Below are 27249 nucleotides of genomic sequence, written 5' to 3'. Positions count from 1 at the left end.
GTGGCGGTACTGAGTACCAGTGCGTACAGTCCACTTAGAATTCAACATGGAAATCATTTTTGTTTTTTATTGACATTGATTGTTTTGAAATTCAAATGGTACTTACATGCCTGTGTTTTTATTTCTGTAATAAATATGGCTTTCAAGCCAACAGTTAATTTGGAGGATATTGATGGTTTATTGCAGGGATGTTGTTTACATGAGAAAATCTGTGTTACAAGTTAAACAAAAATTCTAATAAACAATCATATTTTGAATTGAAAAATGCAAAAAGTTTCAGTCTTTTAATTGCGATTAATCGCGATTAATTTTAAAAAATTGTGCGATTAATTAGTTAATTTTTTTTAATCGATTGACAGCACTAATATATATATATATATATATATATATATATATATATATATATATATATATATTTTTACTGTGGGGACCTGGTTTTCTCTTTCTTAACCAACTTGTGCAGCTCTGTGAGTGCATCTAAAATGCCTTTTGGGATGAGAACCTGGTTAGAGGCAGCACTAAAAAGAACAGCCTCCTGAAAACAGGTAATCCAGGTCAAGGGGTTGCTGACAGACAATATGCTGGAGCCGTGTGTGGATTCTCTCTAACATTGTTTGTGCAAGCAGTTCCTAGGGATAGGGGAATAGATGAAAAATGTATGAGGTCAAAAATACTGGTGTAACTGAACATGACCAGTAAAATGACCAAAAACTACACTTTGCTTTATTCTTAATATCTTCATGACCATTAGTGATAGAGACCTCAAATATTGACACACGATTAATACAAGATTGCGCTTAAAGAAAATGTAATGATTGATATCATATGGATGCAGAAAATGAGTTTATAATACCCTCAGTATCAGGGGTTTAGCCATTTACCCAAATCTAGGGCCTTGTAGAATCTCAATAGACATGCAGTACAAACTTTGGTTCAGTTATACTAAGAACATGTTTGTCTTCCATCCTGCAAAGTTTGGTGAGGCTATGAATAACACTTTAAGATATTAATGCCCAAACATGGTTCTCTGATAGTGGTTTTGATGCTATAAAAATGACAATCTCAAGGACTATATTTTTTCAGGCCTTGGTTTTGGGACCCAAACATAATTTAGAAAAAACTCTTCATCTGAGATGTTGCTGCAACCACTTTCCTGGATTGAATGCAATTTTTATATCATCATCCGCTGTTGATCATGTGACCTACAAAGTTAAAACAAGCACAAAAACCTAAAAGATATAAGTGACAGGTTTAATTAATGTATTTGTAAGTATCTTGATAATCAAGAACATTGCCCATGTTGTGGTCTTGTTGAAGAAACGGCTGCCTTTTTATTTTGTGATTGTAGTATAGCCAATACTGTTGATTTTTTATTATATATATATTTTTAACTCCACTAATGTGATCAAGTCTTATCCTTAAAGCTTTTTTTAAATATATATTAGAAAACCCAAAATCGTTATCTCTTGAATATTTTTTTTTTTTTTATAATTTTATGTGAAAAATGTTTTTCTTGTATAGTATCTATACTTGTATCAATACTATGATGAACACATGAATTTATTTATTTATGATTGTTTATTGTTAGATACAACCTCTTACCATGATCTTTTATGTAATAATTTGGCGATAATAATAAAAAGAGGATTAGATGCACTAACTCCTCACAGCGACTCTGCGATATCTGCACAAAGCGTACTTCGTAATTTTCAGTCAAGCAATTAATACATGAATGGAAAAAATATTTATATTTTATTTACTGACAGCAAAAAACATGTCTAAATGATTAAAATAATGTATAAAAGTTAGCATCAGAATGCAATTTTATGTTAACATCAGGGACACAACAATAAAATCCAAAAATCACAAACTTACCCATGACTCCATGGAAAATAATTAGCGATTTCATATTTAGTTTTTGACCCTATGAACCGTTGAACACGCCTCGGCATGAGACGGGAAGCGCCAGGCTGCAGCCAGTCTTGTTAGTAACAGGCAAAACTTGATATTGAGTTGTTTGAACTCAAACACATAATTACAATAAGATAGGCCATTAAAAAGTACAGTTTACTCAGAATTCATAAGTAATGTAAAGAAATGACAGATGTTTAAGTAATACAAACTCAATTTGTTTTTAGTAGAAACTACTGATTGGACGTAAAAACAAAAGTACAATAAGAAAGGACATGAAAAAGTTCAGCTTACTCAGAATTAACAAGTAATGTCAATAAATTAGAAACATTTAAGTAATAAGAACTCGATCTCTTTGAGTTGAATCAAAATTTGGGTTTACAGTGGTGTCGTTTGACCGTGTTCAACATAGACCATTAATAATTTTCAGCAAAACCCTTTTTCTTCACTAAAGCTCACAGACAAATTAGTTGGATGTAGTGTGTGCATCTGATTTGTATCATATTTATATGTTTGAACTCTTTAAATATCTGTAAGCCCTGGCCTTTTCTATATACTTTATTAGTTCCTTTCTTGTTTCTTTAATTTCCTTTAAGACATTACATAGATCTGTATGTGTTTTCCTCATCTGAGCAATGGACTTGAGTAAACTTGACTTGACCTTGTTTGGATCAATTACTTGTCCCTGTCTCATCTGGTGAATGTCTATGGAGTCTTGTACTATGAAGAATGTGTCAAGAATGACTAATATTCCACTCAACACTCCTGTGACTGCGGCTACCGCTGTAGCTGCTGCGCGTCCTACTCTGGCGCTTTGAGCAGCAATTCTGCCAACATTTGCCAGCAGACCTAGATGCATGAGTTCTGTGCCACACACTAGTCTACTTCTGTCTACATTGTGTGACACTTGCATGTTGCCAGAGGAGTCACTGACAAAATCCTTGAATTTTTGGACTGTTTTCAGTACCCTTCTCAGTGCATTCAGTGAGTCGAAAAGTGGTGTCACATCTGTAAAGTTCTGCTGAATTCTCTGAATATTCTCACGGAGTGAATTTTGTTTGACTGTATTGGTAATGCTGGAAGCAGCACCTGTTATACCACCTGCTACACCAACTCCAATCCCAATACCAGTAACAATCAGAGATGCTCCAAAAGTGAAAGGAGCCAAAATTGCACCAACCACTGCAGTGATTCCTCCAGCTGCTCCAATCACTGAACCAGTCAGAGAGCCTATAGTGCATTTACGATGAACCTCTTCTATTGTATCTGTTGTTACTCTCCATTCTTCAACTAAGGCCTCAAAGTTTGGATAGTGCTTATTGTAGGCCTCATCAAAGATCTTGAAGGATTCCTTGAGCCTTTCTTCAAGGCCCACTGGAATCCCCTGGTTTTTCTTTACTGCATTGTTCAGGAATGGTTTTGCTAGGATCTCATCAGCCGAAGGTCTCTGTGTAGGGTCACAGCTGAGCATTTCTTGAATTAATTTTCGTAGTTCTTCTGAGTATCTCTCCGAGATTTTGGGGGTGTTTCCTGTCAAACTGTTGGCATATTGAAAACGACGCTTTATGGCATCTGACTGTGGGATAAACAATAAAATAAAATAAAAAAATGTGGATAACCATTAAATCCTACTGAACAAGCTTTATTTAAGACTTTAAATAAGGTTTAATTTGTTAATGATTTAAGGCAGGGGGCCTCAACTCTAGCCCTCAAGCTCCACTAAAAGCCTAATCTAACAAGCTAATCAAGCTCTTCAGGATCACTAGAAAGATACTGACAGGTGGGTGGACCTCAAGGCCAGCGCTGAAAACCACTGAGTTTAACCATTAGGTATATCAAATTAACAATTAACCCTTGTGGGTTGTTGGGGACGTTTTCTTCCACTAGGGGGTAAAGTTGAGTCTTATTTCGGCCACAACTTTCTCTGTGTTTGAGCTAATGGAATGATTTTTGGTGACAAATCTTATTATCAAATCTTATTGAAATTTTTCAAAAACTCAACGGTACACTGTGGGCAAATTCACTACCCTTTCGGGATGTTCGTGGATGAAAACATCCACTAAATTAAACTGCTGTAAAAATGTATCCGATAAATATTTTTTTTTTCAATTTTTGTTTTGCATAAATCTATTAATCAACATCAGTCCTGATCAAAACTACCAATTTTTTTAAAAAAAATCCCAAGAATGCTGCACAAAAAACTAAAAATGCATCAAAGCCAATGTTGCTACTAATCTTTGAAATGCCCAAGACTGTTATAAAAAGTAAAAAAAAAAAAAAAAAAAAAAATCCAGCCACAATTACTTTTATATTGAAAATAAGTCATTTTGTGTGTCCCCCCCCCCCAAATCAGTGACATAATTTATGAACTTGGCAATTAAAGAGTTAAAATCTTGGATTTTTTTAAAAACATTTGGTAGTTTTGATCAGGACTGAGGTTGATTAACAGATTTATAAAAAAAAAAAATAAAAATGAATCTGATACATTTTTACAGCAGTTTAATTGAGTGGATGTTTTCATCCCGAACAACTCGAAAGGGTAGTGAATTTGAACAATCCACAAGGGTTAACTTTTTTTTTTTAGCTTTTATAAATCTAGGTTAATGCAGGTTTTATACATTTACTAGCCAGCTGTTAATTTTGTTAAATCACGTTTTTAATAATACAGTAGCATACATTATGTTAATTTATTCAATTTGACATATGAATGGGAAAGCAGCTAAACAACTAAAGTGCAAATGGATTCTGCTCTCCAGCTCATTTTTTCAAGGCAAGCACCCCTTATTTGACAGAGACATTGAGTAGGGACCCCTGATAAAAAATATGTCAAACAGAGCTACATATTAAGTATACAAACTTTGATATTAAAATAAACTAATCATATTATAATTAAGAAGTTGTATTAAGTAGATCAGAACTATGCACATTATTGTTAAGCATGCATCACTGTCTGTATACTGCTCACTGTTTAAACTTACTTGTATGCATCATAAACACAAAGTTACAATGGGCAATTTGAACTTTAGCTACAAGTTTATTACCACAAACATGCATCGGGGTACTCTTGTGAACACAAGTAAAATAAAGTCATTATTTTTGCACACAAAAAATATTCTCATAGCTTCATTAAATAACGATTGAACCACTGTTGTCACATGAAGTATTTTAACAATGTCCATTCTACGTTTCTGGGCCTTGAATTTGGTAGATGCGTTGCTGTATATGCAGGGTCAGAGAGCTCTCAAAATATCTTCGAAACATTTCACATTCTCAGGAGAAGAGTCTCAAAAATGCAATAGTGTAAATAGAGTGCATAATATTATAAAGTGAAAGTGAAAGTGACATTCAGCCAAGTATGGTGACCCATACTCAGAATTTGTGCTCTGCATTTAACCCATCCGAAATGCACACACACAGAGCAGTGAACACACACACTGTGAGCACACACCCGGAGCAGTGGGCATCATTTATGCTGCGGCGCCCGGGGAGCAGTTGGGGGTTCGATGCCTTGCTCAAGGGCACCTAAGTCATGGTATTGAAGGTAGAGAGAGAGCTGTTCGTGCACTACCCCCACCCACAATTCCGTCCGGCCCGAGACTAGAACCCACAACCCTTCGATTGGGAGTCCAACCCTCTAACCATTAGGCCACGACTTCCCCCTAAAGGCCACGACTTCCCCCTAATTTACACTAGTTTATATTATATTACATTAGTGTGTTTTTGCTTTTGCTTTGGGGTGCTTATATTTATATTTTACTATGTTGCTTTTTTACCCATGTTTTGATTTTTTTAACAAACATTATTTGTGATCAAACATTAATTGGCGTCCCACTGCAGTACCACTGAGGACCACTGGTTGAATACCCTTGAAATGGAGTAAAAGAGCATTCATTTATTTTAGACTTTGATTTTGGATAGTTTCTGAAAGCTTGCTGAAACTGGTACAGCCAACTCTGGTCAAGTATTTGAATGTTGAGCGGCAAGCTCATTGGCTGCTGATGCTACAGAAACCAATCAGCTGTGCCATGTAGATAATGATGTGATTTAACGCAATGAACGCCCCAGCGTTAATAGTGTTAAACATTTTTAATGCTGTTAAACTGGAAAAATTAATCACCTGCATTAGCACGCTTATTTTAACAGCACTAAAACAATTATTTCTAACATATTTGTACAAACCCAATTCCAAAAAATTAGGACACTGTAGAAATTGTGAGTAAAAAAGGAATGGAAAAATTTACAAATCTCATAAACCTATTTTTTTATTCACAGTATAATATAGATAACATATCAAATGTTGAAAGTGAGACATTTTGAAATGTCATGCCAAATATTGGCTCATTTTGGATTTCATGAGAGCTACACATTCCAAAAAAGTTGGGACAGGTAGCAATAAGAGGCCGGAAAAGTTAAATGTACATATAAGGAACAGCTGGAGGACCAATTTGCAACTTATTTGGTCAATTGGCAACATGATTGGGTATAAAAAGATCCTGTTTAGCACTGTGTGGCATCCCCTATTCTTTTTATAACAGTCTGCAAACGTCTGGGGACTGAGGAGACAAGTTGCTCAAGTTTAGGAATAGGAATGTTGTCCCATTCTTGTCTAATACAGGCTTTTAGTTGCTCAACTGTCGTAGGTCTTCTTTGTCACATCTTCCTCTTTATGATGCACCAAATGTTTTCTATGGGTCTATGGGATCTGGACTGCAGGCTGGCCATTTCAGTACCCGGATCCTTCTTCTAGGCAGCCATGATGTTGTAATTGATGCAGTATGTCGTCTGACATTGTCATGATGGAAAATGCAAGGTCTTCCCTGAAAGAGACGACGTCTGGATGGGGGCATATCTTGTTCTAGAACTTGGATATACCTTTCAACATTGATGGTGCCTTTCCAGATGTGTAAGCTGCCCATGCCACACACACTCATGAGACCCCATACCATCAGAGATGCAGGCTTCTGAACTGAGCGCTGATAACAACTTGGGTTGTCCTTGTCCTCTTTAGTCCGGATCACATGGAGTCCCAGCTTTCCGAAAAGAACTTCAAATTTTGATTTGTCTGACCACAGAACAGTTTTCCACTTTGCCACAGTCCATTTTAAATGAGCCTTGGCCCAGAGAAAACACCTGCGCTTCTGGATCATGTTTAGATACGGCTTCTTTTTTGATCTATAGAGTTTTAGCCAGCAATGGTGAATGGCACGGTGATTTGTGTTCACCGTCAATGTTTTCTGGAAGTATTCCTGAGCCAATGTTGTGATTTCCATTACAGTAGCATTCCTGTATGTGATGCAGTGCTGTCTAAGGGCCCGAAGATCACGTGCATCCAGTATGGTTTTCCGGCCTTGACCCTTACGAACAGAGATTGTTCCAGATTCTCTCAATCTTTGGATGATATTATGCACTATAGATGATGATAACTTTGCATTTTTTCTGATATTGCTCCACTATTTTTCTAAGAGGCTCTTTTTATACCCAGTCATGTTGCCAACTGACCTAAATAAGTGGCAAATTGGTCCTCCAGCTGTTCCTTATATGTACATTTAACTTTTCCGGCCTCTTATTGCTACCTCATACTCACAATTCTACAGTGTCCCAACTTTTTTTGAATTGGGTTTGTAATTCAAGAAAAGTTTTTACTTTCAGTTACCATGATCTTAAAAGTAAATGAAGACTGTGTTTGTAGATTGTTTATATATATATATATATTAAAAAACAATTTTTTTAAGTATGGGAGGCAGGCACTCTAACAAGGACACTAAAGACTACAGCCTCTAGTGTGTGTCACTAATGCACCTCTTGAGGTTTAGGGAGTGAGGTTTACCTATACAGCTCTTACCAGCTGGCCTATGTTAGACCATCAGTAATTTACATGGGCTTGATTAAATACAGTGCTTTTTTTTTTTTTTTGAAGGAAAAACAGAAATACTCACCCACACATCCAGCATGCAGAGATCATGGAGCAACCATCCCAATGACCAGATATCACTATAAGGATATGGATAACAATGGAAAATAAAAAATAAAATAGCTGTACTTAAGTGATAAAGTAAATTGTATTATTTTACACAACTAAAATAATTAAACTATCTAAAGTCTTTCATCCAGGAAATTGTAACTTTGGCAAACACTTTGTAACAACTTCGACAAGTATATCAGAATTTCACATTCAACATACAAAAAGCAAACCTTTTGGACTTATATTTCTTTTTCAAAACTTCTGGACTGACATACAGCTCTGCACCCACTAATGATTCTGAATACTCATAATCTCTGAAAAAAGAACACAAATTTGAACAGAAACATTACTTTCAAATCCAATGACAGAAACACTGATGTGGTGAAAAGCAGCATTTATGTGAAATTATCCTGGTTTAGTAAAAAAGGTATAAAAGAAGAGTCAGCTTTTATCATGAAAAGTAGGACTGAGTTCACAGGGCCCAGAACGATGTACTCTCACTGAATGTGATTTCAATATCTGGATATTTTCAGGGAGAAATTATATTCTAAATTAATAATTAAATAATTAAATATCTAAACTCGACAGAACTTTAAGTTTTTAATCCAACATAAGGCGATGTGAGAAAGCAGTGGTTGGTAAACATACATGACTGTTTCATCACAGGGTGTCAGTGCTCTAAACTAGTAATTGTGACGTTGAAGTGTTTGTGATATCTGATAAATATCTTTATTGATCAGTATTAAATAGAGCTTGAGTGACCGAAGAAGAAATGAAGCCACAATAGGTCTAAGAAGAATCCAATGCTGTATCATGGAGATGCTAGGAGGTAAAGAAGTGGAGGTGGGTGCTAATGTCTGTGCAAAAGACTGAAGATCATGCATTGAATGGTCTTAAATAGGGTTGTTGTTTAGAGAAACTGATCAGCTGAGTGATACCTGATATGGTACTGTAAGCATATATACTATACTCTATGTTTAAAATAGTATACATGTAATCTGGGCAGTGGGCAAGTGGTCTTCTTGAACTAGACTTGAATTCTGTTCGGTCACACTCTTTATTTTGGGTAATTGTCGTATTCTCTGCCCCTTAAATCCTTAGCTTTCGCCAAATCCAAGAATTGTCAACAAGTGTTTCAATATAAACACTTCCCTATTAGAGATGTCCAGATACGATCACCTGATTGGAAATCGGGCCCGATCACGTGGATTCAGACTCGATCAGAATCAGACGTTACCTCCAGATCAGGACTCGGATATATATATTAAAGTTGTGAATAAATATAGATTTAAACTCAAAGAGACAGGATAGTCTGCGCATGATCTGGTGTTTTATTCGGACCCAGAATAAGGCGAGATGAGCATCAGGGAGCGCTAAACACTCCTGCAGTGTGTGTTTCATTCACCCTCGACGCCAGAGGGCGCTTTCGCGCAGAAAGTCATATCAGGAAATTCCTAATATGGTCAAAAGCATCCAGCTATCGCTAAATGAAAACAGTTATTTGCACAGAAAAACAGAAACCTTTGGAAAATCAAAGACATTAATATACAATTACGACAATATATGGTTTTTCAAGTCATCTCCAGCAGGTGATATATAAAGTATATGAACAATGGAGTGCTGATTGACATAGCATTTATTACAGTATATAAACTATTCTGCCTTATCATTTGATAAACAGTGTTTGTAGTATACAAACAAATCATTATTATTATTTTTTCATCCAGCAGTTATAAATTTGTAAGCCAATTAAAAGCTAGAAATTAGAGAAAAATTTAAGTTGGCTATATTACCAGTCAGAAGTTTTTGAACATTAAGCTTGTTAATGTTGTTTAAAGAAGTATCTTCTGTTCATTAAGCCTGCATTTATTTGATCCAATGTACAGCAAAACATTAACATTTTTAAATATTTATACTAGCCTATTTAAAATAGCTGTTTTCTATTTGAATATATTTCAAAATGTAATTTATTGAACATCCTGGATCTGTTTTTTTTTTTTTTTTTTTTGCTCTTCTTTATTCTTTTTTTTTTTTATGTATTATAGAAGTATCGGATCGGGACTCGGTATCGGTAGATACTCAAAATCAAATGACTCGGACTCGATGACAAAAAAACCTGATCGGGACATCCCTATTCCCTATACTATAGTTCCAATCTATAGGCAAGGCAAGGCAAGGCAAGTTTATTTATATAGCACATTTGGTACACAATGGTAATTCAAAGTGCTTTACATAAAAGAAAGTTAAATAATCATGAAGAAAAATAATAACAAAAATAAAACAAGCAATTTTAAAACTTTTAAAATGATTAAAACATTTAAAAACAGTTAGAAAATGATTTTACATAAAACATATAAAATAAATTAAAAAACTGTGAAAATTTAGTGCAATCAGTTCGGACATTGCGCAGTGCTCATTCAATAAATGCACAACTAAACAGATGGGTTTTGAGTCTAGATTTAAATGTGACTAGTGTTTTAGCACATCTGATCTCTTCTGGAAGCTGATTCCAACTGCGGGCAGCATAGTAACTAAAGGAGGACTCCCCTTGTTTTGTGTGAACCCTTGGTATTTCTAACTGACTTGATCCTAGTGATCTGAGTGCTCTGTTAGGTTTATATTCAGTGAGCATATCTGCAATATATTTCGGTCCTAGGTCATTAAGTGACTTATATACGAGTAAAAGTACTTTAAAATCAATCCTAAATGTAACTGGAAGCCAGTGTAAGGACCTGAGGACTGGTGTGATATGCTCAGATTTTCTGGTTCTAGTCAGAATCCTGGCAGCAGCGTTCTCGATGAGCTGCAGCTGTCTAATGGTCTTTTTGGGAAGGCTGGTGAATAGCCCATTACAATAGTCCACCCTGCTGGCTATAAAGGCATGAACAAGTTTCTCCAAGTCTTGAATGGAAACAAAACATCTAATTCTTGCAATGTTTTTTAAATGATAATATGCTGATTTAGTTACTGCTTTGTCATGGCTACTGAAACTAAGCTCTGTCTCGAGAATCACACCAAGATTCCTGACTTGATTTTTAGTTGTTTGACCCCTAGAGTCAAGGTATGCATTCACCTTGAGCACTTCATCTTTGTTTCCAAATGCAATGACTTCAGTTTTTTCCTTATTTAACTGAAGATAGTTCTGGCACATCCAACTATTAATTTCATCAATGCATTGGCAGAGGGAGTGAATGGGGCTGTAGTCATTTGAAGATAAGGCTAGGTAAATCTGGGTATCATCAGCATAGCTGTGGTAGGCAATTTGTTTCTTTCTCATTATTTGACTTAGTGGAAGCATATACAGGCTAAACAAGAGCGGTGCAAGAATTGAGCCTTGTTGGACTCTGCATGTCATGGACGTCCACTTAGATTTATGCTCTCCTAGACTCACATAATAGCCTCTCCCTTCTAAGTATGACCTGAACCATTTTAGTACCATCCCAGAAAGCCCGACCCAGTTTTCCAGTCTCTCTAGTAGTATGTTATGATCGACAGTGTCAAACGCAGCACTGAGATCTAGCAATACCAGCACCGATATTTTGCCAGAGTCACAATTTAAGCGAATATCATTTATTATCTTAATGAGTGCTGTCTCTGTGCTGTGATGCGGTCGGAAACCAGATTGAAAATTGTCCAGGTATCCATTTGAGTTTAAGTATTTGTTCAGCTGATTAAAAACTACCTTTCTATAATTTTGCCTATAGAAGAAAGATTAGATTTTGGTCTATAATTTCTCAAAATTGTGTTATCAAGATTGCTCTTTTTCAGGAGGGGTTTAACAACTGCAGTTTTTAAGGAGTTTGGAAATGTCCCAGAAAGAAGTGAGGCGTTCACCACTTCTAAAAGATCTGCTTCTAGGCAGTTAAGCACACTTTTGAAAAAAGATGTGGGAAGTGTGTCAAGATAGCAGGTTGACGATTTTAGTTGCTGCACTATGTCTTCCAGAATCTTGCTATCAATTGTTTCAAAGATAGACAAAGTATCTTTTTGGTATTGTGGCCTAATCTGTCTGACCTCTGCATTTCTTGAGAATGTGCTAATCGCCTTCCTGATATTGATTATCTTCTCAGAAAAGAAGGAAGCAAACTCATTGCATTTGCTGTCTGATAGCATTTCACTAGGAATCTGACTTGGGGGGTTTGTCAGTCTCTCAACAGTGGCAAAAAGAGTACGAGTGTTATTTAAGTTACTGTTTATAAGGTTTGAGAAGAAATTCTGTCAATTGTGGCTAGTTTCACATTAAAAGCATGAAGGCTGTCTTTATAGATGCTATAGTGAATTTCAAGTTTCGTCTTCCTCCACCTCCGCTCAGCTTTTCTGCATTGTCTTTTCATAGTCTGAACTGCTGTTGATCTTCTCCAAACTGATATCTGTCTGTTTTCTTACTGACTATTATTGGTGCAATATCATCAATAACATTCTTAACTTTTGAGTTGAAGGAATCGAGGAGAATATCAACAGAGTCTGCAGAAATGCTTGGTGTTAAAGATATAACCTCCATAAATAGTACACTTGTGTTCTCGTTTATGCATCTCCTTCTGACAGAGACCGATCTAGATTCAGTTGTAGCAGAGATCAATATATCAAAGAAAATACAGAAGTGATCAGATAGTGCTATGTCCTTAATAACAATGGATGAAATGTTTAGACCCCTACTGATGATTAAGTCTAGAGTGTGTCCACCTTTGTGTGTGGGTCCATGCACATGCTGAATCAGGTCAAAAGTGTTTAGAACCGTTATCATTTCTTTTGTAGTTTTGTTTTCTGCATTATCTATGTGAATATTAAAATCCCCTGCAATTGCAAAACAGTCAAACTCTGAGGAAATTATTGATAACATTTCTGTGACCTCTTCAACAAAGGCTGGCGAGTATTTTGGAGGCCTGTAAATAATAATAAACAGAATGCGTGGGGCACCTTTCAGCACAATCCCTAGATATTCAAAAGACAAGTACTGACCAAATGACACTTGCTTGCATTGATAGACATCTTTAAACAGAGCAGCTACACCCCCACTTCTCCTAACAGTCCTGCAGACACTCATGTAAGTGAAGTTAGGAGGGGCTGCTTCATTTAGGATTGTTGCACTGCCGCTGTCTTCTAGCCATGTTTCATTTAGAAACATAAAATCCAGATTGTTTGCGTTTATAAAGTTATTGATTAGAAATGATTTATTTTTTAGTGAGCGAATGTTTAAAGATGCTAGCTTGATGGCAGTGCTTTGTGTCTTTACATCAATCTTAGTTTGATGCATAATAGACCGCAGATTAGATGAGTTTGCCCTTCGGCTTGAAAAGGCCTTAGACTTTCTATCACGTGATAAAACTGAAATAAAGAAAGCTACAGGCACACTGGGTTCCCGCTTGGTTTGTAAGCAATTGTGAATGTTGCTGCTATTATAGCGGGGACCCGACACATATCACTGAGAGCTGCTATCAGTTGTTTCTGGTTCACCTTCAGCAGAAAGAGGGTTTGGGCCCTGGCGTTGTGGCAGCGGTCGGAGAGCTTTCATAGGAACAGGGCCCACAGGCTTTGGTGGTTGGGGGGCCCGCCGTTTTTTTGTTGATATCTGGGGGCTAGCAGTGAATGAGTGGGAGAGTTTAGTCCCAGCATACACCAATTCCTCCATTTTCTGTGAGAAGCACAGAAGTGGAGATGCTGGAGAGAGGGATAATGTGTCTAGTGAGATGGGCTGTGTCTCTGGTGTTTCCGGTGGCTGTGATATGTTGTCCTGGCTTCCCTGGCTGTTTTCCAGAAAGCCGTCCTTGGGTGCTGAATCTTGTAGCTGTTTTGATATATCACAGTCTGTCTGTGAGGAGCTCTGTGGGTAGTGCTCAGCAGGGATAGTGTCTATCAGCAGTGATTGTTTTGTCTGCATGGTGTTATCAGTGTCCTTGTGGGATATGTCAACCACATGATGACTCGGACCCGGTGTGTGTGTGCTGAATGGATTGACACACTCTGCTGAAGGATGACGGAGGGAGAAGTAGATATTGTTCTTAAGCACTCTAGCACCAAGTTTGTTTGGGTGGAGACCATCCGGTTTAAACAGTTGTCTATGGCCCCAGAAAAGATTGAAGTTGTCGATGAAATTCACTCCTTTTATACTGCAAGATCTTTGTAGCCATGTGTTCAGCCCAAGCATCCGTGAAAACATATTTGTTCCCCTTGCTGGGAGTGGTCCACTGATGAACGACTGAACTTTGAGTCTTCGAAGTGTTTCAAAATGTTCACTGATGTCCTTCTTAAGGAGTTCTGACTGCTCTTTCCGAATATCATTCTTTCCCACATGGATGATGATTTGATTTGCAGTCTTGTGCTTCATCAGAATGTTCTGAAGTTCCTTGTTCACATCAGAGACCGTTGCTTGAGGAAGGCAGCATGTTGTTGTAGTCCTGCTACGGATGTTTCTGATAACAGAGTCACCCACTATCAGAGCTGAAAGCCGCTGTCTGCTCGTCCTTGAGCGCCTGTTAGTAGCGGTGTTAGCTGCTGGCTGATCCGATCCATGTTTAATCACATTTGGGGATTCCTCACCCACATTTATTGATGCTTTAAATCTGTTCTTCAGATGTATATGGGGTGGTAGAATACCAGTATTTACAAGCCTCGTCATAGTCGAATCTGGGGTAGAGGAAGCTACAGCAGCAATACGAGAAACTCGTGACAATCTCATATCTCGTGTTCCTTTGGGTCTCGCTCCCTGTTTGTGCCATCGATTAGTGTGGCGATCAGTTTCGGCTTGTTCCTCTACACTTGGTATAAACTGTTGAGATTCAGAAGATTCATGGGACTCACCAGCTGTATGCTGAGGGGGTCCATGACTACAGTCTTCTGAGTGTTCCGTCTGTTTTGGAAGTCCAGAAAGTAACTTTGTTTCAAGAATCACAATCCTTTGTAGACGTTTGCATCAGTTCATGCAACAAGTAGATCCAACAGGAGGCATTCTTTAGTTTTAGTGTTTGTGCCAAAAATATGTTGTTTGAGCACTGTGCTGATATGCTGAAGTAAAAATCTTAGAAAAATCAGAGAAAAGTACAGAAATAAGAAGCAAAGCGCAGAGCAGTAAGCTAGAACATCCGAACGGTAGCAAAGCCGGAAGCTATAGTAATATGCCCTTTGCTCAGATTGCATGCATACTATTTTAAACATACGGTATTTTATCTAATTTCTTGTATCTTATTTTATGATAGTAATCAGATCATAACATAAATATATTATGAAATACTATAGTTTGAATTTGTTTAGTTATCGCAGACAAAGTGAAGTATGACTGAAATATAGATCTATGTACTTACCTTTCCAATCTTTTTGAGCATCCAACATCTCCAAGATTGATGTAACCATACTCAGTCAGAAAAACATTCTACAATGACAGCACAAATTATTATTTGCTGAAAACTAATTTATTTGGTTTGGTGACAAAATATTTATTGAGCTTTTTGTCAGTGTTTACCTGTGGCTTTATATCTCTGTGAATAATATTTCTCTTATGAATATACTGCAGAGCCAGACAAATCTGAACAAACCAGTCAAGAATCTACACAGATATTAAACATGGAGAAAGCAGCGAGTTCATTAGTACAGTATTTACTAAGTAGTTAAACATTTCAGACCTATGTATTTGCATTTTATTACTTTTCAACTATCACTTTATACCCTAAAAGGCTGCATCTTTACCCTTACAAGTTTTTTGAGTCTTTCATCAGTACTAGGGTACAGGCTGCCCATTAAAAAAATGTACCAATATTCTGTAGTGTGGTCTGGACTTCCTCAGTACTTTCCATTTTAGTACTATTGTGGAACATTAATGTAACGTGGGCTACATGTTACTTTGTTTACATGTAAATGTTTTCAAGGAGGCATGAACTGAGAAATCTGTAAAATAAGAAGAATTGAGTACAACCTAGATTTAATTCAACCAAGTGTAATATTCCAGTTCTATGTCCTCCATAACTCTAAGTGCACAGCTCTGACCCTTCTTGGCACTGACTGTACAAGTTCATGACAAATTTTCACATCTGTCCTGTTTAACTCCTGAATTAAATGCCCTGGTTTTTAATGGGGAGTGTTGTTCAGCTCGTCTTTACAGAATCCCCTCACAGCTGCTCAAGAGTGTTAAGATTGACTGAAATACAGAAGGATTTTCACCTCAGGAGAATCAATATCTTCACTGTCAGGTTAAAAAAAAACAATAATGCAGGTAACGAGGGGAGGGTAGCATCTTCAGTTTAATTTTTTGTATTACATCACACAAGCGTGAACTGTGAAGAGAAAACGGGCTGAGATATCGGCGGTGGGTCAAACAAAGCGTGGAGGACAGAATCACCTTTTTCTAAAAGTGTCCCTCGTGACCAACACCTATAAAAACATCCTGTAATTTTCAGAACTAAAAAACCTTCTCCTTAGTCTAAAAACTGAAGGACTAGAGTTTCTGTCTATTTGTTGTTTCTTGATACTTTTCTAGTTTGTATATTTCATTAAATATTAAAGCTCAAAGATAAATTTTTTTCTTATCAATTTTGGAAACAAAAAAACACATCGGGATTGTAATCAACACAAACTCAAAGCATTTTGGATTTTTCTAAGAGCATATTTACTAACTTTAGACAGTAACTACTAGCTATTTAAAGAAGGAACAATGCATAACTTATACATTAATATTACAAACTTGTACATAAATGTTTATCTTCATTAAAATTAATGAATGTACATTTGCCTAGAGTATGTATGTCCATATAAGACACTCACCTGCTGTTCTTCAAAAAAACCTCTTTCTTTCTGTGCTTGCATCCTCTGGTGAAGATCTCCTCCAGCACAATACTCCATCACAACATAAAAGAGTCCTGCTTCTTCATCTAAATAAAGAAATATCCAGTCAGTAATATAACTTAGAATCATGTATTAGTATTATGACTTTATTTCCAAAATTTACAGATGTTTTTGTTTTGTTCATGTTATTATCTTTCTCTGCACGGTATGTCTTTATTAATAATATTTATATTTAATAAACATACAATTTTAACATACCTTCAAATACATCCCCATAAGTAACAATATATCCATGCTCCAAACTTTTCAAGATCTCGATTTCCCTCTTCTGTGGGGAAAAAAATTGTCATTTATATATATATATTTTTTCCTGAATCACTTCTACGTAAAATTGACACTATTAGCAATTGAAAAAATGCATCTTTAATAGAATTTAAACGGCGACAAAATATGACATTAATATGGTACTAAATACTTGATTTAGTATATGCTTTATTGTACTTACATTTTTGGAATTAATCTTTTTGATTACATAAGGATTTCCTTCTTCGTCATACACCAGAAACACTTTTCTCGAAGCCCTTTGTCCAATTTCTTTCTGTATGGTGTATCCATGATCTTCTAACAATTCTACAATCAAGATTATTACATGTTAGAAGAGACAGAATTTGAACCAGCCCCATGAATATTTAATATGGTCTCAAAATTACTATACTATAATATACTCATAATAATCTATCAGAAAAACGATGTATAACACATGGGCTAATATACATAACCTTAATTGTGAATTTGAGTTATAACTACATTATCTGAGACATCGGATTGTGGTTTCTGATTTTGCTGCTTGATGCTGCTTATACAAAACACTGATGTTACTCAGTTACTTCATTATGAATTTTACTCACGACTGAAATGAGGAGGTATTCCAATGCTTGAATCGCTGTCATCACTGGAGTCAGAGAGATTGGTTTCATTCCTGTCACTTCTGGAGTCAGAAAGTCTGCTATAGTGTTGCATCTTTAAGAAAAAGTAAAACCATCTCTTAGTAAATTATCTTTCATATTTCAAATTGTAAGTCTGTGCACTGTACTCGGGAAAAAGATCCTGCTCCTGTGAGATAAAGGTCAATATTCAAGTTGACTAAAGTTGCCTAGCCAGTTGTATATGCTGTTTAAAGAAATCAAGTTTTTTTTCTAGTTATATTTGATGATTATATTCAATCATATACAAGTATTTCCATTTTGTATAAAGGAGCCATCAAACAGATGGAGTATAAAGCAAAAAGAGCCCCTACCAAGTATTGAGTACATGTACAGTAAATAAACTTTCCAGTAGGCCAACAATTCACTAAAAAGGTATATCTTTTTTTTTATTTTTATTTTTTTTATTGGCCTTATGAAGTATTCTAATTTGTTAAGATCATGAATTGGTGGGTTTTTTTTTTAATGTGAGCCAAAATCATCACAATTAAAAGAACCAAAGACTTAAACTTAAACACTGTTAAACACACAGACTGACTTAAACTCAGTCTGTGTGCACTGAATTTATTTCACAATTTGAGTTGAATTACTGAAATAAATGAACTTTTCCACAAAATGCACCTGTATTTTCATAAAACTTATCGGAATGTAAGCCACTGATATATTTAATTTAGAGATGTTACACTTTGTTTCAAAAGGGGGCTATTAACATTTAAATCCAGACATTCTGTCCCCTCAGAATTATAAGGTTCTATCTAACATTTTTGTCAATTTAGTTATATGATAGATTTAGTAATTTTGTTTATTTTTTTTATTTAAAAGACAAAAAGGTTCTGTCTACACAGTCGAATGAAATGCAAAACCTTTAAAGCTCAATATCTCAAAACACCTCGGATCAGATAGAACCTTATAATTCCAAGGGGACAATTTGGCCATTAAACGAAGTAAGGAAATAAAAAAGGATAGAGAGCACATAGAAACAGAATTGTTAGACAAAGTTGATCATCTTTGGAGAGTTCAGACTCTCTCCCCAATACAGGAAAGTGAGCTTCATTCTTTACAAGCAAAACATAATAACTTGAATACTAACAAGGTTAAAGGAGTTTTCATGTGCTCAAGAGCTAAATAGATTGAAAATGGCGAGAGGAACACAGACTTTATTTATTTTTTTGCCCTTGAAAAAATGCATTTTAAGAAAAATCATTGTCAGCATAATGTATTAATAACACCTTATGTGAGAATCCTAAATTAATTTCAGAATTTATTTTTATGAAAAATTATATCAATCTGATTTTAATTACGTTAGCTGCTAATGTTTTACTGACAATTTTCAAAATTTTCTCCATTGATACATAATAACTTTAAAAATCTTTGTGATTCTGACCTCAAGAGAGAAGAATTGCAGATAGCTCTCCGACATATAAAAAAAGGTAAGAGTCCATGTCCTGATGGACTTTCGTTCGAATTTGACCAATATTTTTGGAATATATTAGAAGAACCACTTTTTTTATGTGCAATGAATAAATGTAAAAAAAACAAAAAAAAAGTAATTGGCCACAGCTATGAAACAAGGCTTAATCTCTCTGATCCCTAAACCAGACAAACATCCTTTAGAAACTGATAATTGGAGACCTATTGCTCTGTTTAATACAGTCTAAAAACTGATTTCATTGGTATATATGCTCAATCAAATTGTTCATGAATCTCAAAAAGGATTTATTCAAAATAGACATATTAGTAGCAACATCCGTCTTATTTTTGACCTTTTAGACTATTCTGACCAGACAGAGTCAGGGGCTCGTATCTTGTTTTAGATTTTTGTAAAGCCTTCGATACTATTGAACATGGCTTCTTACTTCAATCTCTGAAACTTTTTGGGTTTGGGATCAATTTCATTGATATTATAGAAATGTTTTATAAAGATACAGTTTTATTACTCTTAATATAGGAACCTCTAAAAGATTTGGTATCCATTGTGTTGTATGACAAGGTTGCCCAATTTCCCCCTTTCTGTTTTTATTAATTGTGTAAGTTATCTCTATTTAAAAAAAAAAATAACAATCAAAGCATTCTAGGATTAGAAATATTTGACAGAAGTCAAAATTTCTCAATTGGCTGATGACACTGTATTATTTGTAAAAGATAATAGTCGACAGTCGAGGTGTCCTTTTTTTTACATCATGGTTGGCTCATACATGCAGGCACGTGCACAGGTAGGGCTCAACCTGTGCAGAGCACATGCCCTTTTTGCCCTTACACTCCGAAGTGCCCTTTTTTGGTTGTGTTTTTTTTTTTATATCAATGCTATTGGTCACCCTTTACGTCTGTCTGTCTGTTTTACAAATATTTATTAACAAATATTTTTAGCGAAGGGTAAATAAATATCTTGTTGTTTTTAATAAGTACTACTAAACACTATGTCTATAAAGGCTCATATTTTATTTATTTGATGTCTGACTGACTCACTGATTGAGACATGTGGGACGTCGCCTGAGAGAGAGGGCTAGCATTTGCCATCTAATCATAGCCAATACATAGCCAACACTTAAATAGCCTGTGCATACAGTAGCATTTCATCTTTAATAAAATGCGATTTTGGCCAAATGTATTTTACCACAGGAAGGTAGGTAACGCCAGGTTCCACCTCCACACAATCACAGCACACACCCTCACCTGAGTACTGAACCATCACCACCTGATCCTCATCACCAGTCATCCACCGCAGCACCATAAAAGCCACACACACGCACCCAGTCATTGTCTGGTCACGTTCGCGACAAGATCATTCCTGTGTGCTAACTATTAGGACTAACTCATCTTTATCTTCTCTCCAAGGATAACCTCTGAAGACTCCTCTTCTATCTTCTCTCTAAGGATTGCCTCCGAAGTCCTCAAAACCCCAACTGTGCGTGTGTGTGGTCACCTTCCCGGCACGGATCCCAACACCCATCCACTCCTCACTACCTGCTCCTCTTGTGTCTTTAATAAATACCATCTTCATCTGTTACTCCTCTGTCTCCTGAGTGATCCATTACACTAATATTGTGTAATATTTTTACAATTTTAAATAACTGTTTTCTATTTGAATATATTTTAAAATGTAACTTAGTTTTGTGATCAAAGCTGAATTTTCAGCATCATTACTCCAGTTCAGTACTGTTCAGTGTCACGTGATCCTTCAGAAATGCTTTTTACTGCAACTGTACTTTTCACACTATTTTTATTTTAGGGAAAGTGTAGTGAATAAGAGACCTTCAAGAGACCAACATCCCTGGTCCACCACAGTATCAAATTTTTGCCAGGTAGGCGGATACATGTTGGATATGTTATAGTAACGGTATGGCTATAGTTTCTTATAATCTGGAATTGAGTTGGACATAATTACTTAAATTATATTTCAAAAAAGTTTGTCAAAAATAAAAACCAAACAGAATAGCTAAAAAAAGAGAATATATATCATTTTTTATATATTCACTTTGCTAAGTTCATAAAAAAAGTGCATAAAGTTCAATAAAAAAAGATTTTGGTTTCTGTTTGGTTTTATAAGCTAATTTGTATTATTTGGTTAACATGTTTATGTATGAGTCAAATATTTGTTTTCTCTATAAATGCAATTTAAAAAAGAGGGAGTACACAAGAGCTGTTGTAATTAGGTTTAAAGAAGCCCTTAAAACCCTGTTTATCTATATTATCTAATATTATTATTATGGTTGTTATTAATTATGAATAAATCTAAAGCTTTGGAGACTATTATTTTGTGTTAACGTATTTCTCATGAAGATGTGACCATTTCTTCCTTTTATGCAGGCTAACTAAATAATCTTGATATAAAAAAAGGGAGGAGGGTGCCCTTTTTCAGTTTCAGCACATGCCCCTCAAAAGATCTGTGCACGGCCCTGCATACATGTACAAATTAAAATCTTAAAGATTTTTTATTAAGTAAAAACCTCCACATAGCTCCTTTAATATTGAGTATGTATATAGTAGTATTGCATTCTTCATATTTCTGAAGAGTCTTTAGTTTTATCAGATTTATAAAAGAAAGACACATATTTACGATTCTCACCGAAAACAGCCGAGCTCCTGGAGGTGTGCCGTGGGTGAAGCTAAAGACTCATGAGTACTTATGCACTGATTGCCAACAAAACACAGAAATTTGATGCAGTTTACTAGAGATGGGAAGTTCAAATCATTTTACTGACTCAGATTTTTGAATCTCGTTCAGAAAAATGAACAAATACTTTTTCAAGTAATTTCATTCATTTCAGCAGAATACAATTAAAATGTTACGTGTTAATATGCAAAAACCCCAATACATCTATTTACACTGATCACACTATATAAAGTATAATGCAACCAAGACCAAATTAAAAGAAACAGAAATGATTAATTAATTGCTCGCTGTTCAGTCTGTTAGCTCACCTCCCCTCGTTAGTCTCCCTATGTGCTTGTTTGTAAGGAAGGTTGGGAATTATTAACTAATTTCTGTAACCATTGTTGCTCTCACGTGACAAAAGAACGAACGACTGTTCTGTTTCTGTACCATTCATTAATGATTACTAAATCAGCAACTGATAAAAAGTATGTCTGATTAATAAAGCAATATATGGATTGTTACTAATTAAATGTGTCATCATGTATTAATTCCTTAATAACATAGTATTAACTAGTAGTCTAACTTAATGTGTTAACTACCACAATGGGTCAAAGCTATGCATTTCAAATTCCAGTATCTGTTTTAATTAACCATTAGCTAAAGATTTGCAAAGATATCATTATGTTATGCCTTTACTTGTTGAGGCACATGACAATTTATGTTGCGTAAATAATTATTTTTATTTTTATTCAATTCAATGACAATTAAACCATTTTACTCTAAAAATGTAAAGCTTGTAAATATAAAATTGTACTCACCTGTAACTCATTCATGTTTCCACCTCATAGAAGACAATGACAACTCATCAGTTATCTGCTAAACACAAAATAATAACATTTATTAATAGGCCTACATGTTTTTTATTCGTTTGTTTGTAAAACACTCCTTGGCATATTTTATTTTATTTTTTGCATATAAACAGCTGAATGTATCTAATTGTCAGGGCCTATTCAGAGTTCTGAACAGCCAACACAAATATTGGACACAGTCACACTCAGCCACTGTTTATCTGAGAGATTGAAGTGGAGAGTTTGAGCAGCTTTAAATACCTGGGGGTCCTCATCAGTGAGGACCTCACCTGGACTCTCAACACCACCCAGCTGTTTAAGAGAGCACAACACCTCCTAAAGAGGCTGAGGAGGTTTGGCATGTCACCTAAGATCCTCAACATCTTCTAGAGCTGTGTAGTTGAGAGCGAAAACTACGGAAACTTGTTTTCCCCACTGCACATGACAATAAACTATTCCAACTTTAACTTGAGCTTGAAGATAACCACTGAAATATTCTCAGGGAAAATGTTTTACAGCTGCAAGGTGCCACTGAACAGTAGTGTATTGTACACTGCTTGCCTATTGTGTAGCTTAAATGGATATTCAGTGTTTTTTTAAACATCCACCAACAGCGGAAAAAATGGACCTAACAAAATAAAGCCAGATGAAAATTAAAAAAATAAATAAAATAATAAAAATAAAAGGGTTTATTGTGGCATCAGATGATGCCTTAGGGGCCGTTCACATATCACCTAAAAACGTGTGTAAAACGCTAGGCGCGCCGCTTTCTCCTTCTTTCCAAAGCGCTCAGGCAGTTGCGCCCCTGAGGCGTCTGCCTTTGCTAAGCAACCATGACGTGATCTCTTCATGAAGACGCGGAAATTTCAGCAAAGGATGAATGGATTTGCATCTCTAAAAATTGCTTTCAGTAGCTCTGCTACTAAATTTATTTCAAAATGGAAATCCATATACAAGTATGATCAGCTGTTCCTTCATCTTGGCTGAGCTTTCAAAGTTGTTATGGGAAAGGATGGAGCTGATTGGTTAGTTCTTGTCACATGACCTGCGGTGCGCTTGCGGCTCTCTGAAAAGTTGAGATGTTTTTAACTCGATGCGGTCCGGACGCGCCTGGAAAAAACGAGCGCGTCGCACTGTATGCGCGTCGCGACCGCATCGCTTCCATTATGCGTCGCATACCCCACGCCTACATTGGAAATAACGAGAATGAACGCGCAAAAGACGCGATATGTGAACGGCCCTTTAAACAGCTATTCCTATGCATATGCTATTTTTAAGTTTTGCCAACTTATTGAGGTTTGCTAGGTAATTGAGCGGTCATGTGATGTGTTTTGATTATCGCGAGAAAGATGCAAAAATTTATGCTGAGTAGGTGAAACGGAGGCTTGCCTCTGGCGATTACGTTTTGGTAGCACCAGCTACTAAAGCAAAGTCTGAGGTGTGGAAAAATTTTGACCATGTTTATAATGAGAATAATGAGTGAATAATGACACACCATCAGTGAGCGCAGGAACGCGCTGAAGACATCTGCAGTCAATCATTTTCCTCCACGAAAACATGTAGGCTTAGCATAATCTTAAATGCATAACTGAGCAACACTGAGGCCTAACTTTTAAGGCTCGATTACAGCTCTAGGCTACATATCCCCTTCTCCAATTATTTAATCGTAAACACCGGACAATTAAAAACTAGCAAGTATTTTCATTTAATTAACTTTAATTTTTATATTTCACATTGAAATGTTTTGTATAAATTCGACACAAGACCATTTGTTTGAATAACAGATCTACAATTGGGCAACATATCGTCTGAGTAAACCACCCCACCCCACAGCCTCAGCTGGCCAATCAAAACATCTCTGTGGAAGCACGTCAATAATATCTGGGGACAAATTGAGATATTGACAATCACCAAAACAAGCAAAGTTTCAAATAAATCCAAATTCTCGACTTTATAATGATGTACTGATGTAGGGCACTGCTCTGTACTGTCTCGCCATAAATATAGTTTCGTTTAAAAACAAAGTATATACATGTAACGATTGCATGCAACTAATCAACAAACTTAGTCTAAATCAATTTCTTACTTCACCTCGGTTTATTTAGATTCAATTCGATTTATTTGGATATTTTGCAATACCACATAAGAAATTATATATAAATATATATATATAATTACTAGGCCTACTACAATGTATTTTACATTTTCGTCCCAGTCTACTTTCAGTTTCGTTTTGGAGTGCGTCGATCTATTCGCAGATCAATACAACATACACTATTGCCAATTGTAGTCTACATTAGTGGTCCTAAACACACACAAACATCTTCAGATCATTACTCTGACCACCCTTGAGCAGTCCTGATCAAAGCGCTCGAGTGTTTTGTGTCTTAATAAACGATGCGTAGAGAAGCTCGAGCTCGATCTTCACACGTTGAAGAAGAGAAACTCTTGAGCTTCACAGCGAGACGACAAAAAACTGATATAACACCGTGAACCAACCGATCCAATTTAGTTTTAAACAATTTGAATAACACAAACATAAACAATGATTAATTCGCTTAAAGTTACCTACATTAAAGTTAAAATCCACTTTCAGCGTTTTGCTCGTGCTTGTTCCTCCTTCTTTGTCCTTCTTCTTTCTCTCTCTTTCCACCCGCCCTTAGTGTTGCCAGATTGATGGACGATTTCTAGTCCAACAGCTCACACAAATCCGCCCACAAATTGGCCAAAAGTTAACTGTCAAAATAATTTGAAGAAATATGTCAATCAGTGTTGATAAGAGCCATTATTTAACGTTAGATGCAAAAAAGTGCCCAGTATACAGTAAGTAATAGGAAAAAATTACGCAATTAGCAGATATTTCGCACTCGTTCATGCAAACACCATCACGACAGGCAAAACTGTCATTCATTGATACATAATCAGAAAAAAATAAAAATAATTATAAGTTAAGTTCATATTGCAGAACATAATACAGAACTGTGCACAGTCAAAACTAATAAAGTCTAGCAGTTTTTAGGTATTTATCAATCTGAACTGTTTAAAAAAATATCAAAGACAGGATCGTATGAACCTAGATATTTATTTTCAGTCTTGATTAATTAAATAAAATGTGCTCTGATTTTAGAGTTGTTATGATACATCCTTCGTTTCATCTCATTCCACAATAATTCATGTTTTGAGACTTGTTTTAGCAGATCATGTCAGTTTATTTGTTTATTTGCTTATTCATAATTTTTACCACTAGATGGCGACAGCGTACACGGTGCTGAAATTCATATTTAACCCTTGTATGGTGTTCGGGTCTGTCTGTTCATTTTTTATCAAAATTAAAATTAAACGATTAATTATTTTTTCAACATCAGACTCATTGGACTTGGCTCATTTTCTGTGAAGAATATATATCAGAACACATTTTCAATGAAGACACACTGTACACCCCCCCCCCCCCACACACACACACACACACACACATTTACATTACATACAGGATGTTCGGGTCCACTGGACCAGAGGCTAATAAAAGTGTGGAGACTGTAGGTCCTGTGTACTCTGTCCTCCTGTCAGTGTGTGTGTGTGTGTGTGTGTGTGTGGGCATATTTTTGTATCATATCAGGACACAACTTTGTATAATGACATGGGTATGACACAGGTATTACAAGGAGAGGGTGACTTATGAGGACATAACACATGTCCCCATTTTTCAAAATGCTTATAAATCATACAGAATGAGGCTTTTTTGAGAAAGTAAAAATGCACAAAGTTTCCTGTGAGGGTTAGGTTTAGGGTTAGGGTTGGTGTAGGACCATAGAATATACAGTTTCTACAGTATAAAACCATTACGCCTATGGGATGTCCCCACTTTTCACAAAAACAAACGTGTGTGTGTATGTGTGTGTGTGTGTGTGTGTGTGTGTGTGTGTCTGCTCTTGTTTTTGTGACATATCAGGACAAAACTCTGTATAATGACATGGGTATGACACAGGTATTACTATGAAGCCCGGTTGAAGTTTATTCATTTGATTTAGTAATATTTCCTTTATATTATTTTCTAACATTTTTATATTTTATTAATATATATTGTATGTGTATTGGTTTCCTCATATAATATTATTGTAATCAAAATAGAAGAAAAATGTATAATTATGTGTTGAGTTAAAAGTACTTGCCGTTGTTAAGAGCGGGTATTGGTTAAACGCTGAAGGGGGCGGGAGGAGAGAAAAAAAGGTGATCCGGAAAGAGGAGGTGATGGCTGGAACTGGAAGAGAGAACGCTTCGGAGCGCTAGCTTGCTAAAAATACCATTCTATGACGGTTGTCCATAAGAGAACTGATCTAAAGTTGGTAATGTTGTTTGAACGTGAGGGGATAGCAATTTACCCTTTGACTATGTGACTGAATGGCGCGATTCTTAAGAAACAGCGCTGGTCGCACGTGAGAGATTAATGAGGTCACGTTTGTGGAAAACTACCGAGCATCGTTTCTCTTACCATATCCATAGAAGACATCCCAGATAGCGCCATGAGATACCAGGGATTCTCAGTGGTTCCTCTGGCAATGTGGGACGAGTTGATTGATCTGCCGTCAGTTCTTTGGACCGTGAACTCCTTTGCTGAAAGTCCGTCATGAAAGCCGGCTCAAACTAACAATCGGTAAGACAGCTGTGTTTTTTTTTGCT

The 27249-nt window shown here is 36.1% G+C and overlaps 1 protein-coding gene across 2 annotated transcripts; it reads right to left on the bottom strand.

Annotated features, from left to right (window-relative positions):
* Nucleotides 1–1647: 1647 nt before the first annotated feature.
* LOC113080386 (serine/threonine-protein kinase Sgk2-like) lies at nt 1648–25230 on the bottom strand. 2 transcript variants are annotated; one of them, XM_026252554.1, is made up of 11 exons: nt 25145–25230; nt 22543–22597; nt 17554–17665; nt 17151–17275; nt 16904–16973; nt 16625–16731; nt 15330–15413; nt 15172–15239; nt 8104–8187; nt 7848–7902; nt 1648–3487 (listed from the first exon to the last, which is right to left on the bottom strand). In XM_026252554.1, exons 2-11 carry the CDS (start codon nt 22555–22557, stop codon nt 2417–2419), a joined length of 1791 nt encoding a protein of 596 aa, XP_026108339.1. In that variant the 5' UTR covers nt 22558–22597; nt 25145–25230; the 3' UTR covers nt 1648–2416. The 2 variants fall into 2 exon arrangements, with proteins under 2 accessions (XP_026108339.1, XP_026108340.1); XM_026252555.1 differs by having other exon boundaries at nt 22543–22600; nt 25145–25225.
* Between the last annotated feature and the right edge of the window lie 2019 nt (nt 25231–27249).

Source organism: Carassius auratus, unplaced genomic scaffold (genome assembly GCF_003368295.1).
Source record: "Carassius auratus strain Wakin unplaced genomic scaffold, ASM336829v1 scaf_tig00031189, whole genome shotgun sequence".
NCBI classification, from domain to species: Eukaryota; Metazoa; Chordata; class Actinopteri; order Cypriniformes; family Cyprinidae; genus Carassius; species Carassius auratus.
The sequence above is the reverse complement of the archived record's forward strand: the minus strand, read 5'-3'. Positions and strand labels throughout refer to the sequence as shown.